An 18,940-nucleotide genomic window follows, 5' to 3' on the forward strand; every position below is an offset into this window, starting at 1 on the left:
TCACATAGCATCTCATATTTGCATATTTATGAGACAACACAAGATAAATCTGAGGAATTACTACAACAGGATATTTCATAAATAAATTTCGTTATGACATAATATAGTTTGAAATTTATTTTTCATAACAGAATTTCGTAACAGAATACACAGTTCATTAAAATTAGGATATATTTTATAGAACCGTTTGTTGACAAGTTTATGTTTACAGTATATATAGATTTTGAGATTATAGACAGTTTTGAGAGTATAGACAGTTTGAGATTACAGACAGTTTGAGATTACAGACAGTTTTGAGATTAAAGACAGTTTGAGATTATAGACAGTTTGAGATGTCAGAGTTTTGAGTATATAGACAGTTTTGAGATTATAGACAGTGAGATTACAGAGTTTTGAGATTAGAGTTTTGAGATTATAGACAGTTTTGAGATTATAGACATTTTTGAGATTACAGTTTTGAGATTATAGAGTTTTGAGATTATAGACAGTTTTTAGATTATAGACAGTTTGAGATTATAGACAGTTTGAGATTATAGACAGTTTGAGATTATAGACAGTTTTGAGATTACAGACAGTTTTGAGATTATTTTATAGACAGTTTTGAGATTATTTAAATGTTATCAGAAACCCAAATTTTGTGATAATTTGATAACAGAGATTATTGAATATGATGAAGACTACAAGCAGCTCAATATTGAATTTTAAAGCGGCCATATGGATGAGAAATAGTTGCGGTACTAGATACTTTTGATTTTTGAAAAAACAACTTTACCGTTTTTTACTTCTCAGTGCTGGTTGCACACTAAGAGTGATAGTGATGATTATTATACATACCTCACAGCTAGCTAGCAAAATATTTTAAAAAGTACTGTAAGTTACCAAACACATTTTTAAACAAAGTTAACAATATCAAAATAGTGACTATGTATGTATGTATGTATGTATGTATGTATGTATGTATGTATGTATGTACATTGTATGTGTGTATGTGTGTGTATGTATGTATGTATGTATGTATGTATGTATGTATGTATGTATGTATGTATGTATGTATGTATGCATGCATGCATTTATATGCGTGTGTGTGTGTGTGTTTGTTTGTCTGTGTTATTTTCATGTACACATAATTTTTGTTTACTATGAAAGAAATATTTAATTACTTAATATGTCGTCAATTTTTTGTTGCAGGTGTTTACTTAGACATAGGACAGTTCATACAGGAATATTGAGAGATACAGTCATTCTGTCATCCTTACAAATCCACAGGGTAGTGCTATCTTCAGAGACAGACTGATTCTACCCTCTGCTCTGTATACCCATAAATCATCAATATTCCATTCACCAGTACAGGATCAAAGTCTACCTACTCTATCATCCTTTTCTGTTTCCCATCAAATTCTCTCCTGATGAAATATTCTGGAAACATTGCTAACTTTCCTCAACTGTACACCCGTATGTACCACTGCCATGGCACGCAGGACTCGTCTTCCCATTACCATAAAACTTGCATTCTTTAGTATGCTTGTAATTCTGTGTTATGTCTGTTACAAGATTTTTCAATTCACAAACATATCAAACAGTTCTGGTTCTACCAGACGTTCGTACGACGGTCAAAGTCGTTCTGATATTTTGCCAGTTCTTCCAAATTATGACGTATTCAAGAGACCAGACATCGTTTCTAATGATGTTAGACCTAAATCTATGATGATATCACAAGTGCATGAATATGACGATAAAATATTCCACGAAATAAGTAGCGAAAGTAACAACAGTAAAGACTCGTTGGATTCTGACTATTCTGATGGTAAGATTACACCTGACCAACAGAAAACATGGAACCCTTCCAGTATTCATGATTATCCATTTGAAGTACAAAAATGCCCAGCATGTTTTGGAGACTCCTTGTGCCAAAGTTTCAGTAATGGAGATGCAATGCTAAATATTTCAAGCAGATATTTAGATGATTACAATATGGTATATTCGGGTTACTACAAACGTAGCAAGGTAATTGGTAAAAGAATGGGCAGCAATGCAGATTTCATGAAACTAGACAATTTTATCTGTGTGAATACAAGCCAAGACACGAACTGTGATGTTGGCGATGCAGTCGTTATGTCATATCTTGCCAGTGATGAAGCCTTGTCTGTGCATCATTTCAGAAATGAACTGTGGAAAATCACTCATCAGTCTAGAGCTGCTCTCAGGTAAGTGATACCATGGCAACAAGTGTGTTAGAATGTTTTATTTCCTTTGATTTTATTTGAGCTCTTTAAGCTGAGTTAATGAAAATCGTAAACCCTGAAACAAAACGTTGCCTGACTTGACAAAATTCTCACTAGCATTGCTACAGTTTTTTTGTCTGGCTAGACAAAATGTCCCTTTGATGTTGTAAAATCTTTTCATCTGGCTCCACAAAAATCTAATTTAGTTTAGTCTTTCCACATGTTATCGTCTGGCGCCATGGCATGACGAGAACAGAATTACAATTGATACATTTTAGTCAATTGACTGTGTAAAAAAATATCAAAGAATGTGCCAACCTTGGGTTCACCAGGGACGTGTAAATTTGGCAATGATCTCCTAAGATATTAAATGGTAGTTCATGCAAAGAAAGTGTAACAAATATTTGTAAAGATGTTTGTCACGCCAGGTGATTGATGATGTTAAAATGTAGCAATGTCACATTTTGTTTCAGGGTTTAAGATTTTTGTTGTGTATGTACTAGAAATATAACATAAGTTTTCCATCATGATTTACCTGTAAAGGACAACCCCATTTATTTCTGTGTTCGTTGACACCTTAAAAATTATGGGTCAGTCGATTGGTTCAAAACAAGAATAAAAAAGAAAAGTGACTGCATGTGTACATGTTGGTAACACTTTCAATTCAAAATTGTACTTTAACATTTTGGATGCCTTAGAAATGACAAATTGAAGTCACAAAGGAAGCGCCGAACAATTTTCATTAAAGGTCCCAAATTTTGGCGATGAATGACAATTTTCATCAAGATACACTTGTGCCTTCACCATCTTACCATCAGTGGTGTTATAATCATTTCCTTATCTTGACATAGAGGGTGTGATTTTGTTTAATATTCTCTTGAATCAAAGAAACATAGGGGTTACTAGGGTTATGTGAAACTTTAAAAAAAAAAAGAGCCACCCTAATAAGACTTTAATCAAGTGAGAGAATTTAGCTGAAAAGCTCAGAATCAAAAATTCTTGTGGAAAATGAACGGTGTTCCACAATATTTGCATTGTGTAAACCTACCACAAGGGTTTTCTATATCTTCTTCAATTTGATAGTCTCAAAATATTTTTGGGTTGGACTGTGTCATCAATGCAGACTTGCTGTCAAATGTTAAAAACCTCCTAAATCTGTCTACAGCACTTAATGTATTATACAGACACATAATCCAGTCGTTGGCTGTGAGTGGTATGTTAACCCTTAGCCTTTTATACATCTGTGCTATTGTATTCAATAGTAAACAGCGAAAATGATGTAGGTTTGGTGTTTCACTCATGCAACATTTTTACACACACTCACACAACTTCTAATGCTAAAGAAACAATTACATAGGTGCAGAAATAGTCAAGTTGATGTGTTGATTATCAGTTAGAAAATAAACAATTGCAGCCATTAAAATCATGAGGTCCATGTGTAATGTTTTCCTTAGAAGCCTTGTTTTACTGTACTGTAAAAGAATAGCAATGCTTATCAGTGTTCGATGTGATTGGGAAAGGATCCTGCTGTGTTTGTTGTGTCTCTGTTGTTGTTAGTCTAGAGTTGAAATATGTTTATCTTTGTATCCGAAAAGTAATGTCCCATGAGTGAAACACCAAACCAGCATCATTTTAGCTGTATCACTAGAGGCTGTATTCTTGTAAATTAAGAACATACCCAAGTCTGCACAGCATGGAATTTTAAACTTAAAGCTGCTCTCTTGGACCTTTCACCTATGGTGAAGTATAGGTTAATTAGAAAGGTACATAGAGAAAAGAATCACATACTGGTGTCAGCAGTATTTGTACAATAACACATTCCTGCATGCTTCGTAGCATCACAGTACTGTGCAGCCAACTGTACAAAAATAAATTTTAACATCATGCTTGTAATAACTACCCAGTTTGTACCAAAACATGAATTAAAGTTACAATAACAAACGTGCAATCCAGCAAACTGCATGTCCACATGCAAAGGACTGCCGAGAGGAGTTATTTTACTAGTGGTAAAACGGACACCTAATGTCAAGTGGATTAGCCCTCTTGCAAGGGTCAAGGGTCATTAAGACTACTTATATCTGGTTACAATGAATGGAACAGATTGTTTGCAACTGTGATCATGCATGTTTAACAATGAAATTATAGCATATTTCCCATAAGGCACTATTCAAAATGGCTGCTTGCCTGTTCCATATCGGCATCACAGTTCATTTTCCCAAATGAGCTGTTACTGTCTGCTGTAAAGTTTCTGAAAACAACGACAATTTAACAATTGATTTTATACGAGTTGTACATTTTTCAATAATATTAGATGAATTAAAAAAAAACAACAACAACAGCAAAAGAGTCATTGTATTATCAATACTCATGTCATCAAATAAAGGGATGTCTTTAGTGAGCTTTAGTGAGCTACTAGTATTTATTAGCGGAAAATGATTAAGTTTACAAGAGATGTTGTAGATCAGTAAAGTAAACGTAGGTAAATCAACTTCCACAGCATTGCCTTTAATAGCTGAATTGAACTGCCACCACCTGTGATCAGAATGACTAATGTCATCATGTGTCTGGCCTCATGATAGAGATAAAATCAGACATCATGTCGGTATGCGTTCAACCATTCTGGTAAGCCAGAGCACATGTTTATGCTGAAGCAGCGGTTCATCTTGGATATAGTGCTGTAAAAGACCGGGCTGTGGGTTACGACAATGGCATTCAACTCTTTGACTTTATCATATCATAGCACTTTTAAATAATAATGATAATAATTTATTTCTTAAAAAGTGAACGCTTTCCATATAAAATTATCTCAAAGCGCCTTACATTGCTACGACAAAAAGGCAATAAAAAAATGTAAAACACAATGGAGGAATCTACTAGTAATAAAACAGTTTTCTGCACTGCTCCAAGTGACCAAGAATTCAATGCAGCATGCACTAACAATTGTTTTTATTGCTTTAACTTTTTGTGTCTTTATTCCTGTATCCATCCAGGAGCTCAAACTTGGACAAAAGTGTCCCAAGTTTAACATATCTTTTATCTATTCCTGGGAAGGCCATTTTCAGACTTCCAAATGTTCCTAATAAGGGATATCATTCCTCCAGTCTGTGACTCCTCCTTTTTTTTAATTTATTTTTTTTTTGCTGAATTAAATAAATCATAATGTATCATACAATATTTGCACTGAGCTGAAAAAAAATACTTTCTGTAGATCTATAGATAGCATTTGAGTGATCACAATTTTATCAATCAAAATAATTACAATATATATGATGTGAGCAATTGATCAAATAATGTATTCCTTTCTCAATAATGTACTTTCCTCATTGCCTTAACTCATCATTTCACCCAACAATTTGTTAAAATTTTTTGCACATATGATCATATAGAAAATTAGATAAATTAACTTCTCTGCCTCCTGGCCAATATTTTGCAGCATGTATATGCAAATTTCACCTTCTGGGTAAATATCTACAGATATATCATCTCACTGTGCTCTTTCAATCACTATAAATCATGGTCATTCATTATTTTAGTTGCATGTATGCAAATTTCAACTTCAGGGTACATATCTACAGATATATCACCTTACTGGGCTCCTTACATCATAAACTATATATGGTCATTCATTATAATTTGATTTGCATATATGCAAATTTAAACTTCAGGATATACATCTACAAATAGTCCTCACTGCAGTCCTCTAATCCCCAATTTTCACCAGCCAAACTGTACCTGATTTCACTGTCACTTCTTGTATGTATACGGAGTGTTAAGTTCAGATGGGTCAAGGGCCATATCACACACATGATACATTACAGTGTAGTCTAACAGCTGGCCATGCAAAATCAATATTTCCAATCCCCATGAGATTTATGTTACAAAGTGAGAAGATTGAGCTGACAGATGTATATGTATGGACTGACTCAATACCTTCCACATTCTTGTGACCAAAATACTTCACTGTTAAATTTACATAAAACTAACTTTAGAAACAAGAATAGAAAAAAAAATCAAATAAAGAGAAATTATTGTCAATGCAAGCTAGGATACCATTTCATAATTCATTGGACAGTGTCATCACCTATTGCCAGGAATGTTAGTTGTTTTATTGATTCATGTACTAGCTAGACAGACAGACAGACAGACAGACAGACAGACAGACAGACAGAAATGTTTTAATATAAATTTATCATAAAGAAATTTTATGACAAAGTATACAGATTAATTAACTCCAAAGGGGAGAAGTAGGAGGTGTGTAGTGTCTATAATAAATTTTACTCAGAACACTCATGTGTGATCTAATTTTAATACTTGAAGTTTCTATTCTCTGTAGATGTTTTGACACGAGGGCCTAGAGACTGAAAACAATTCAAGTTCTGTACTCTCCTTTGGAGAAAATAAGAAAAGGTTTTGCCAGGCAAGAATTAGTCACAACTAGATATGAACTGGTTAAAATCACAGAGTTATAACAGTTATTGGAAGAATGGGGGAAATAATGTTCACATTGACACTGACATTTTGAGCCAAAATGGCTGCCAATTTGAACAGTGTTTCTATCTATTTATTTATCTATATACCACAGCATTTCCCAATAACAGGAGGAAAGTTCAGTGTTTTTCTCTGTCATATTAAATCAGAAAATCGAGAACTACTCGGTTTTCTTGAAAATAGAATGATAAAGATGTTGAAATCTTTCAGCTTTGTACAGAATAGACATGTTAAAAGTCTGTAAAATGGCAACTTGCCAAAGGATTTTGATGTATATTGTAGTCTTCTATGTCGTACCCACAATTGGATTTGCTTGATTAAAGAATATATTATGGGATATTATCAGTATCAGCATTGAATATTGCCAATAACATAATTTTTCAATTTTGTGAATTTATGAACAGTAGATGCCGGTGAAAAATGAATCGTGCATTGCATTAATTCTCAATCAATCAATAAAATGTGTCATTTTAAACATCGATCAGAAGTTAATTTATGCATTAATTTTTCATCATTTTGGAACTGAATTTTCCAAATGCATTTCTCTTACAGCTCAGAGGGATGATTTACTCTTCCCAATTACACTAGCGATTCTACCCACAAAATCAATTCAAGTTTTTTTTATCTTCTGAAAAAAATGTACATTTCGCACCATTCCATAAACTATTTGGGTAATTTTGACTATGGCGCCATTGTATTGAAAAAAAAATTGATTTTTGGTTAGGCCTTAAAAAATTTGTGTGGTTCTGATTACTCTTAATTTTAGAATAGGTGGGGTAGTAGATTTTTTTTTTTTCCTTGTGTGAGTGTTTAGTTCAGGTAGTTATGTTTTCCGTTGTTCACTATATCTCACGAGACTTCACAATTTTTGCGATTTTATTTTATTTTTCTTTAATATGTAATAAAAAAAAGTTTAGAGTCGGCAGTGAAAAACTAGGTGGGGTCAATAACTGGAACTAAACAATTTCTTTTTTTAGGTCTGATCAGACTCAGAGATTGTGAGGCCTCATAGGGGACACATAAAAATACACAAAGCCTACTTGTTCTGTAGTCTGCACTAGGGAAAGGACACTCTAACAAGGTCTCGACAACCACTCAATACAACTATTCTCACCATAATATTCTATTACAGCGATTTTATTAGATGTGTTATGCTTCACTAGATAAACACAAACAGTTTACTCCTTTGTAAATTAAAAACAGTGAAATTGTGCACTTTGTTTTTCTGTCCTTTGTGCCTAATGCTGTCCCATTTCTTTTCTCACAGTCAACCTCTTTACAATGTCAGCAAATAAAAACAAATATATACAGAAAGTATTCTCTCTTTTGTAACGTTTATAGAATGAAGAGAAAGAAGGCAATCTCACTGTGTACACAGTGTATGTCCATTGGGATGTGAACATTAACAAAGAGCGTTTTATATATACATATATAAATATAAAAGCCCATGATTTAATCTCAGGTTTTCAAATTAGTACTAGCTTATCAGTGGAGCCATAAGGATTATTCTGTTGTTCAGGTCTAACCCAGGGAGTTGGATATTTCTGGCTTAACAATGTCATTTGCCAAACTGTACAGCTAGTATGTTGAGTCAGATTGCTCTGGGCTAGTTTCAGGACTAATTTTTCATATACCTGTTTTTCACTGCTGCATTTTTATCATAATTAAAACTATAGGTCTTCGTAAGTATTATGTACTTCTACTGGGTATTGTAGTTTTTTATCCAATCTGGGTGAAACTCATGGGCCCTGACTCAGAGGTACCAATGTGTAGACTAGTGCAAAATTATTACCAAAACAGCATGCAAACGTTAGATTATATAAGAACCAGGGTTTGAATCATGGGCACTTCAACATGGCTAATTACTATCCAAATATTGATTTTTCAAGCAAATAATATATGCTATTAAAAATACTTTGTCAACACTGACAACAACCTAAAGAGAAATTAACTGTTGTATAAAGTCTAGTAAACATAGACTGAAGTGAACTACCTGTATATGTAATTCAAGGTAATAGTAAATTGTTTTATCTACAAGCCATACATATCAATATCAAACTTGTATAAAAACAGCTGTTTTTTATTTCCACATTTAACCTTCTCACTTACATTTAGTATTCCTAAAAGCAACTCAAAATACTTGTTTTGAAAATCCAATGAATTACAAGTTAATCCCATGTGTAGAACAACTGGGATTGTTAGCTATAAGCTGGATACTGAGTTACCAATGTAGTCAGGTATAGAGTTACAGACAAGGCGCCATTATATGTCTCCACTAGAATTAGCATCATCTTAGTTTAAAGTGCCGAAAGGCTAGAAAATTCTTAAAAGAGACATAACAGCGAGATTTATGAAAGGTTTCAATATCTTCAGTGAATATCAATTTTGTCAGGTAGGATTTCATAGTATCGGTGTAGAATTACTGGAAATTGTATTGTCTCTGATGTACTCCAATGTATTGTAGGTTCAAAGTATTAACCATTGTATGCCCCATAGTTTGTGTGTGTGTGTGTGTGTGTGTGTGTGTTTGTATGTATGTGTGTGTGTGTGTATGTGTGTGTGTGTATGTGTGTATGTGTGTGTGTGTGTGTGTGTATGTGTGTGTGTGTGTGTGCGCGCACATGTGTGTATATGTCTGTTTGTCTGTGTGTGTGTGTGTCTGTCGGTCGGTCGGTCTGTCTATCTCTCTGCCTATGTGTCTGTATGTCTACCAGTAAGCTTTGTCTCCCATTGCAGTTGTTGACATTTTAAAAGTTGAAAGGATTTCATGGTATTATGGTTTCCAATGGAAATTGATGTATTGTTAAAATGCAGTGATCCTTTATCATAGTTTGTATAAATTGACTGTAAACAGACCATGCAGTTCATTCAGTATCAAAACAAGCATATGTAAGTGTAGAGGCAAGATGTTCACATGTCACTGATGATTGAATCCTCCAACCTATCCACTATCCCCCTTAAACATTATTACTGCGGACTCCCATGATGCATTAGCCCACAGCAAGACACCTAGTATTAAGGCACAAAATCAACTTAGTGTTTCTCTGAAGGTATATCATGTAAAATCATGAAATGACTCCCCTGAACTCATAGTTTATGAAAATGTCTTTATTTCCTGGAGTGCCATTCCCCTTTAACTTTTGAAAATTTAAGTACATGATGAGATACGTTGAACTTTATAACACTGTTAAATATTGAAAATACAGCTAGTCAAAATAATAATGATAATAACTTAATTTATGATAACACTGTATCCGATATAATATTCCCTTTTTGTAGACATTTTGTTCCTCGTTTTTATTTCATCATATCCTTTATCTAATTATTAGTAGTCAGAATTTATGGCAGTTCTACTGCATTATGTCTATATAACACCAAAATTATATCACAGAGTGCTAATAAAAGAGTCAAATTATATGTAAATCTACTTAGAATTTTTAACCTTGTGAGACAGTTTATTAATAGTCATTATGAGTACGATAAATATGAGGTGATTTATTGAATGTAAATACTAGTAATATATGACTCATTGCTTAAAATGAGATTTCACCAATGTACCTACTACATACATGTATGTAAATTGATTAAAGGTATTCAGTACAGGGCATCAGTAAATTAATTAAAGGTATTCAGTACAGGGCATGAGTGAATTGATTAAAGGTATTCAGTACAGGGCATGAGTGAATTGATTAAAGGTATTCAGTACAGGGCATGAGTGAATTGATTAAAGGTATTCAGTACAGGGCATGAGTAAATTAATTAAAGGTATTCAGTACAGGGCATCAGTAAATTAATTAAAGATACCCAGTATATGACATCAGTGAATTGATTAAAGGTACTCAGTACAGGGCATCAGTGAATTGATTAAAGGTATTCAGTATATGCCATCATTGAATTGATTAAAGGTACTCAGTACAGGGCATGAGTGAATTGATTAAAGGTACTAAGTACAGGGCATGAGTGAATTGATTAAAGGTACACAGTACATGGCATCAGTGAATTGATTAAAGGTATTCAGTATATGGCATCAGCAAATTGATTAAAGGTACCCAGTCCATGATATCAGTACATTGATTAAAGGTACTCAGTACATGGCATCAGTACATTGATCAAAGGTACCCAGTACATGGCATCAGTAAATTAATTAAAGGTACTCAGTACATGGCATCAGTACATTGACTAAAGGTACCCAGTACATGGCATCAGTAAATTGATTAAAGGTACTCAGTACATGGCATCAGTGAATTGATTAAAGGTATTCAGTATATGGCATCAGTGAATTGATTAAAGGTATTCAGTACATGGCATCAGCAAATTGATTAAAGGTATTCAGTATATGGCATCAGCAAATTGATTAAAGGTACCCAGTCCATGATATCAGTACATTGATTAAAGGTACTCAGTACATGGCATCAGTACATTGATTAAAGGTACCCAGTACATGGCATCAGTAAATTGATCAAATGTACCCAGTACATGGCATCAGTAAATTGATTAAAGGTACCCAGTACATGGCATCAGTAAATTGATCAAATGTACCCAGTACATGGCATCAGTAAATTGATTAAAGGTACCCAGTACATGGCATCAGTAAATTGATCAAATGTACCCAGTACATGGCATCAGTAAATTGATTAAAGGTACTCAGTACATGGCATCAGTAAATTGATTAAAGGTACTCAGTACATGGCATCAGTAAATTGATTAAAGGTACCCAGTACATGGCATCAGTAAATTGATTAAAGGTACTCAGTACATGGCATCAGTAAATTGATTAAAGGTACCCAGTACATGGCATCAGTAAATTGATTAAAGGTACTCAGTACATGGCATCAGTAAATTGATCAAATGTACCCAGTACATGGCATCAGTAAATTGATTAAAGGTACCCAGTACATGGCATCAGTAAATTGATCAAATGTACCCAGTACATGGCATCAGTGAATTGATTAAAGGTACCCAGTACAGGGCATCAGTACATTGATCAAAGGTACTCAGTACATGGCATCAGTACATTGATTAAAGGTACCCAGTACATGGCATCAGTGAATTCATTAAAGGTACTCAGTACATGGCCTCAGTAAATTGATCTAAGGTACTCAGTACATGGCATCAGTACATTGATTAAAGGTACTAATTAGTACAGGGCATCAGTGAATTGATTAAAGGTACTCAGTACATGGCATCAGTACATTGATTAAAGGTACTAATTAGTACAGGGCATCAGTGAATTGATCAAATGTACATTATTTCTACAATGATTATATTTTCAGTGCCACAATCTGTGCCTCCAGGAGATTTATTGATACAATTAAAAATCTATATAACCAAGACAACAGAGGAATCTTGAATGAGGAGGAAAGAGCTCATTTGATGACATCCCTTATATTGAATCCAGAAGGTCTATTACTAAAGGTGAGGACACAATAAACAACAAACATACATACATACATACATACATACATACATACATACATACATACATACATACATACATACATGCGTACATAGATAGAGTAACACTAAATCATGTGTTCTTCCTTGGATACTGGAATGGAAACAGTTACCATGGCAACAAGAATTCTATAGCTGAGTAAGGTTTTAACTTCTTTATATGCATATATGGTCACTTTAGTATTTGTTTAAGTGGTTAACTCACTACCAACTTATTTACATATTAAGTAAAAAAAACAGGATACTGTAAAATCTGTCACTACTTTGCTATCTATATCACTTCTTTGTGACACACACATACAAGTATATACTGCAAGTCTATCCAATAGATCTGTGTTCACCACATTACTAAATTTTAAAAGGGGGAAATGAAATTTCACTTCAACTGGAAAGATGGATACAATAGCGATGATTATATAAGTAAAATATTTTTTTTAAATATCCCAGAATTGGAATTGAATGGCATGTATTCACATGATAATATTCGTTTCAAAAATAGTGACATTGCATTTTGTTCCATTACGAAGCTTCATGAGTTCTGCTTGAGTGGTCATGTCAATGATTATGTAAAGACCTTTCAATGTTAACCTTCTGTTAGGAACCATTTATTGTGTGTTCAGTGATTACTGGTAAATAGTCATTATGGCGATCACAAAATCTGGCCACAACACAACCAAACGAAACGGGTTCACTGACTGCTTGATAATCAATCCATTCACTGAGTCAGTAAATTTGAAACTCGATGAGGTGATCACACTGTAATGGACTCTCATCTACAAAGCTACTTTGAAGTCCATTATACATAACATTAATGATTATACCAATGATAAAATCTCACCAACTCTCAGCTCAGAATTGTCATATCAGCTAACACTCATTTCACTTGTTTATCAAACATTAGAATAGAATAGAATAGAATAGAATAGAATAGAATAGAATAGAATAGAATAGAATCTTTATTTCATCCGTTAAGAAAACTAAATTTCTTCATTGGATTTTCTGCAGTAAGTGTTTGGTGCTAAAACAAACTAGTAAAATATATCAACTAGAGTATTAATAGTGTGACAGTGAGTGAAGAATTGTCACTTACTGTTATTGCTAGCACTGCATGTCAGGGTAGTCAGAAATAATCTTGCAAGTGAGAATGTCATTTTTCTGCCGAGGTTAAGAAAAAATCAATGTTATACCATATAATACTGCAATGAAGACTAATAGTATTGTTTAATTTACAATGATGGTCAGACATGAGTATGTGTTACCCAGCATTCCACTTTACCTATATACCTATACTATATTACATTATATTAAAGAAAAAATCAAGACTTATGTGTTTAAAGCTACACTAGCTGCAGACAACCAACAACTTATTCACTGAAAATTGTTAAAATACCAATAATTAGACACTGTACATGTTAATTAGAGGTCGATTTTATCTAGAAGTAGTTTGAAATCATGATTGCATTATGGGTATTAAATTTGGATGTGGACCCAAAATATTTGTTCCGTTTTTTTCTCTTACAGTTCTTTATGGAGTCTGAATCCACAGAGAGTACTATTTGGCCATTGCCGTTTTACATTGGTGAGTGTGGACGTATCATTGTCGTGGAGAATCCTGGCAAACCTTTGATACAGTTTTTCAATGACACATGGGAGCAGAGAGTCAGCCTATCACTGCAGCTGTTAGATTTGATTGATAAGTTCTTTAAGGATAATTCTGATTGGCTGTTGTTATTTACAGACTTTCATTACAGTAACTTTGCTGTGACAGAAAGTGGACGGGTGATTCTTACTAAATTAAAAGATGTCCTGATTATCGACAAGTATGACAACAAACAGTGTAAGTATTAACATCCTTTATAACTCAGTGTGCGCAAACTTATAAAGTTAATTTAGAGATCATCACATTTTATTCCTTATTAATTATATATACTGATTGACAGGACATGTCAACACTAAACACAGCTTAGGGAATCATAAGGGAGGAGAGAGAGAGAGAGAGAGAGAGAGAGAGAGAGAGAGAGAGAGAGAGAGAGAGAGAGAGAGAGAGAGAGAGCGAGAGAGAGAGAGAGAGAGAGAGAGAGAGAGAGAGAGAAGACAGACAGACAGACAGACAGACAGACAGAGACAGACAGACAGACAGACAGACAGACAGACAGACAGACAGACAGACAAGACAAACACAGACAGACAGACAGACAGATAGACAGATAGACAGACAGACAGACAGACAGACAGACAGACAGACAGAGCACAAGAATCAGATCAGACAGTTAAGACACACATATATACACAGAGACAGAGGCAGAGACAGACATTTTGAACAGAGAGGAGATAAATGATTACTGTAACATTACTGATCACATGATTGACTAATCTGTAGAATCAAAACTCTTGAGATCTAATCAGATTTGGATACATTTTGTAGTAACCAAGCAACAACAGTGTTTATCATGAATAAATTAAAATAATATTGTTTTTGTGCATTTTGTGTTTCTACAGTTAGTGGTGTCATAGATAATCATGTCAATTATGACAGACCATGCAATGAGGAATGTTTCGCAGCATTTGTACAGAAATTACTAAAGGATCCTACATCTTATTGTAAAGATATCCAATATTACGCACAGATGATGTATGCACTCGGTTGCCGATGGTTACTGTCTGCAAACCTAGAACACAAACTACATTCTAACGGAGATGATACCATCAAGGCATACATTGTCAATCCTCGTAAGTCAAAGTCTGTAACTCGTCACGTCAGTGCAGAAAAGTCGTATCTGCTATGCAATTGTATAAGCAGATATGACCTGACTGCACTGATATGACCAACTGCAGTCAATGCAGGGTGTACACACTAAAACCTATATGCAAATACAGTAGAAATGAGGTTGCATTGGTGTTTCACTCTTGGGACATGATGTTTCTTTTACACAAAGATTATACACAGTTCAACTCTAGACTAACAATAACAGAGACACAACACACACAGCAGGAACCTGTACCTATAAGCACATTGAAAAGTGATAAATTTGCTATTCTTTTACAGTGCTGTAGAAACAGGCCTCTGCTGACAAAATTACACATGATTTGATGATTTTAATGGCTTCACTTGTTTGCTTTCAAACTGATAATCAACATGATTACTTGTCTGTTTCTAACTGTATAATTGTTTCTTTTGAATTTGAAGTTGTGTGTGTGTGTGTGTGTGTGTGTGTCTGTATCTGTGTGTCTGTGTCTGTGTGTGAAACATATGGTGCCTCATGAGTGAAACACCAAGGCAATTTCTCCTGTAATATTCAGTATGTCTAACTGTGTATTTACTGTTTTTATGGGAACGAATTCACATCAGTTCATAGTGTAACAGATATGTATAATTGAATATGCACAAATTTGGTTACCTAGACTTTCTGCTTTTGAGCCATATAAACTATGTTGCTATAGTTACCTATTTCCCAGGGTTCAATTTGCACCCATTGCAGAGCCCCAGAAAATTAGAGAAATGTCAACTGCCTTAAAACCTGATTTGATCTCTTTTTTTTTAAGGAAAAAGCATGCAGTGTAAAGCGGCCAAATGATTGTTTCCCAAGGCTTTAAAGCATCCTTCATGAATTTATGGTAGTCATAGCAACACTTGAGATCCCTTTTAATAATAAGAGACTAACTCTCATTCATATATAATTTGCATTCTCTTGTGAGACAGATGGAATGATATTAACACTTGACTGATTTAAGTATCACTTAAAGCTTACTTTTAACCCTTCATATTTTTTAGTGTTAATAACGTACATACTTGATAATCTTCTTCTTTTTTTTCACATTACATGTATTTGTTTAATGACAACTAAAATATCATGATAGAGTATTTCTCATTATAGTAGCTTTATTTTTAATCTTTATGGTGTATATTTTTCTACAGCTGGCTTGTTACATTCACTGCCAGGTGAACATGAAGAAGGAATTAATGAGTTATTGGATGAATGCATTCACGAAACTACACCAGGTGGTCGACTTAATGCTGTGGAGGAACTGATGGATCTATTGCAGGAAATACAGTATTCTTTATGAACTTTGTACAGGAAGTAAATTATGTGAATATTAATTAAACTACACCAGGTGGTCGACTTAATGCTGTGGAGGAACTGATGGATCTATTACAGGAAATACAGTATTCTTTTTGAACTTTGTACAGGAAGTAAATGGTATGAATATTAATTAAACTATACCAGGTGGTCAACTTTTAAGTCTTGCCAACGTGGTCTCTGAGTGGAGGTGTAAATCTTAACAATACCATATATGAACTAGACTACTTAATGGGGTACACCACGTTAGTAAAATAATGTTGACACATAATTCCAACATAGTCATAGATAGACTCTCACGGCATGGCATTTTCAAAGGGTAAAAAACAACAGTTGATTGATTTCTCTCTATAGACCTGTAATTAACAACCTTGGTGTGTCATAACAATAACAATCATTCAATTTCTTGGCCGACATCATTACTTCCGCTCCACGGATTACACATGCATTATTGTTGCCATGTGACAATAAGTTGACCTTCTTGTTCTATTTTGACCTTCTAGTGTGAAATAAAATACTATTGCAGGTAGGACAATTATCAGGATGTAGGGCAGACTGTACTATAGGCATGACAGTGATCTTAGTTGCAATATCATGGAGTGATAAAATACAGAATTATATCGCAGTATATCGTGTGTATGATTATAATGAAATTGAGTCATGACTTTGAACTTAACATGAACTCAAGTGTCTATAAAGATACAGTAAACCTGGAAATTGTCGCTAAAGACTTATTTTCACTTATTTCACTGAAAAAAACCCACAAATATAAATTGTGACTAAAATGCTTCTTGTAGTTGTACATAAACACATTAATGTACAGTCTGGTAATTAGTAAAAATAAGTAGTTACTAAAATGCCCTCTTCTTGTACATGAACACAATGTACCAGTCTGGTAATTAGCAAAAATTAGTCTTTGAGAACTAGCTGAAGACAGTAAAATCACAAAATTTTCTAGTGTCGAAAATATCTTGGTTTACGCCTAAAGATACATGTAGTATTAATCAGGAAATAGAGAGTAAGAAAGAATTTTCTCTAGTGAGATTAACAATAGATTAACTTGATAGGCTGACTAATACAGCATGAACAGCTGTTCTTAAAGAGCTTGTAAAATAGTTGTAAGTTGTTTTTCAAGGAGACAGAAATCAAAAACGGATTTGATGTCAGGGAATAATGGCAGGAGTAAGGGCAACAGACTATGACACTGTTCATATGAATAGTGCCATCTAGAGGTAGAACGAATTATTTGCAAGAAGTTAGTAATAAAACAACCAGGATATTACTTTGTCAATGTCTTTCTTATTTTAGTCCTGCCAATTCTTTCTTGTTCTCTTGAATACTTAACACTTTTGTTCAAAAATAAATTGAGGAAATTCTCACTGGACGGTAGGATTATTTTTTAAGTCTTTTCTGAATATTGTGTTAAAATTGGCATCAAAAGGTAACATATTCTTAGAGTTAGTCATTAAAATGGCATCTTCACATTTGATTTCTAGTGAAAGCATAGACTCAAATTTTGACCTTCGCGTATATGTATCACTGCAGTGATATGCCACTAGAGGGCGCAGTAATGAAATATGAATGTAGCATGTGCATGTCGTCTTACCTCAGGTGATGAGTGACTGCACCAGTTGTACTGAACAATAGTAACCTGGCATCATAAGCTACTTGCCAGAATCTGTTTATTTTCTACCTCATACAGTATTATTTCTTTTAAGGACCAGTCCTTTTTTATTACATATAATATTTTCAAATATTTTTTTTTTTAAAAACAGTTTTGAGAAACTTTGCTTACAAATGGAGATGATTTCTCCAGATGCAGTGTATATGAAAATAATTCATTTTTTTCAAGTTCAAGTTATTTTGAGAGTATTTCTTTTCCAGAAATGATATTTTACTTTGAAAGTTTTTATTGTATTGTACTTTCAATACCAAGTCAATTGTATAGTTAATAGTACAAAAAGTGTTCTGATGCCTGAAAAGATTTTTCATTTTTTTTTGTATGGCTTCAATTAAAAATGTCCAAATGTGTCTTCATGAAATATGTGTTCATGTGTAATAATATCATGAATAATCAAGGTATTCTGACTTTGATATCTTTTGTTAATACCTTCAACTTGTTTCTTTTAGGGTAGTGTATCTCAGTTTGTCTCCAAACAGTACCAACTGTCATTATCCAGTGACAAATTGACCAATCACAGAGTTCCTTTTATACTATTCATCTGTTTTTCTAACATGGCTGCCTCCAAAACCAAACTAACTTTAGTGAAGTTTAACAGTGCTTCAACATAAAGATGTTGATAAACTCCAGAAGCAAAAATGAGCCAATGATAGTTCGACAGAATTAGCAAAGTATTGGTGTTGCCATCTTTAGAACTAGCAAACAAAACGAGGAGCACCCACCTTAATTATTCATGATGATGATGTTATAAATAATGTTATAGAGAAAAACGACATTGACCTGCTGAAAGCTGAACCGCAGTAATGTAAGCATTCACTCAGATTGATGTACAAAGATAAATACGCCATGCTTAAAAAGTGGAATATCTGACTCAAAATAAAGTCATGAGTTGTCATGACAACAAATGATATTTTCAGTTCTATATAGATTACAATATATTGTAAACTTGAGAAATGCCACACACTGTCATCAATGTTGCATGTCTCATTACATTTACTTTGTATTTATTGTGTTCA

General features: G+C 33.8%; 1 protein-coding gene across 1 annotated transcript; it reads left to right on the forward strand.

Annotated features, from left to right (window-relative positions):
- The first annotated feature begins 1,467 nt into the window (after nt 1–1,467).
- LOC144447852 (divergent protein kinase domain 2A-like) lies at nt 1,468–16,471 on the forward strand. The gene is made up of 5 exons (XM_078137971.1): nt 1,468–2,204; nt 11,984–12,125; nt 13,686–14,001; nt 14,664–14,904; nt 16,040–16,471. The coding sequence occupies exons 1-5, from the start codon at nt 1,468–1,470 to the stop codon at nt 16,227–16,229; spliced, it is 1,626 nt and encodes a 541-aa protein (XP_077994097.1). The 3' UTR covers nt 16,230–16,471.
- The last annotated feature ends 2,469 nt before the right edge of the window (nt 16,472–18,940 follow it).

Source organism: Glandiceps talaboti, chromosome 16 (assembly GCF_964340395.1).
Source record: "Glandiceps talaboti chromosome 16, keGlaTala1.1, whole genome shotgun sequence".
Lineage (NCBI taxonomy): Eukaryota > Metazoa > Hemichordata > Enteropneusta > Spengelidae > Glandiceps > Glandiceps talaboti.

What these genes read in the sequence shown, in the direction of transcription:
- LOC144447852 (XM_078137971.1), top strand. Translation starts at nt 1,468, where the DNA reads ATGGCACGCAGGACTCGTCTTCCCATTACCATAAAACTTGCATTCTTT. An exon ending in CAGTCTAGAGCTGCTCTCAG is followed by an intron (nt 2,205 to 11,983) that starts GTAAGTGATACC and finishes TTATATTTTCAG; the next exon opens with TGCCACAATCTGTGCCTCCA. An exon ending in CAGAAGGTCTATTACTAAAG is followed by an intron (nt 12,126 to 13,685) that starts GTGAGGACACAA and finishes TTTCTCTTACAG; the next exon opens with TTCTTTATGGAGTCTGAATC.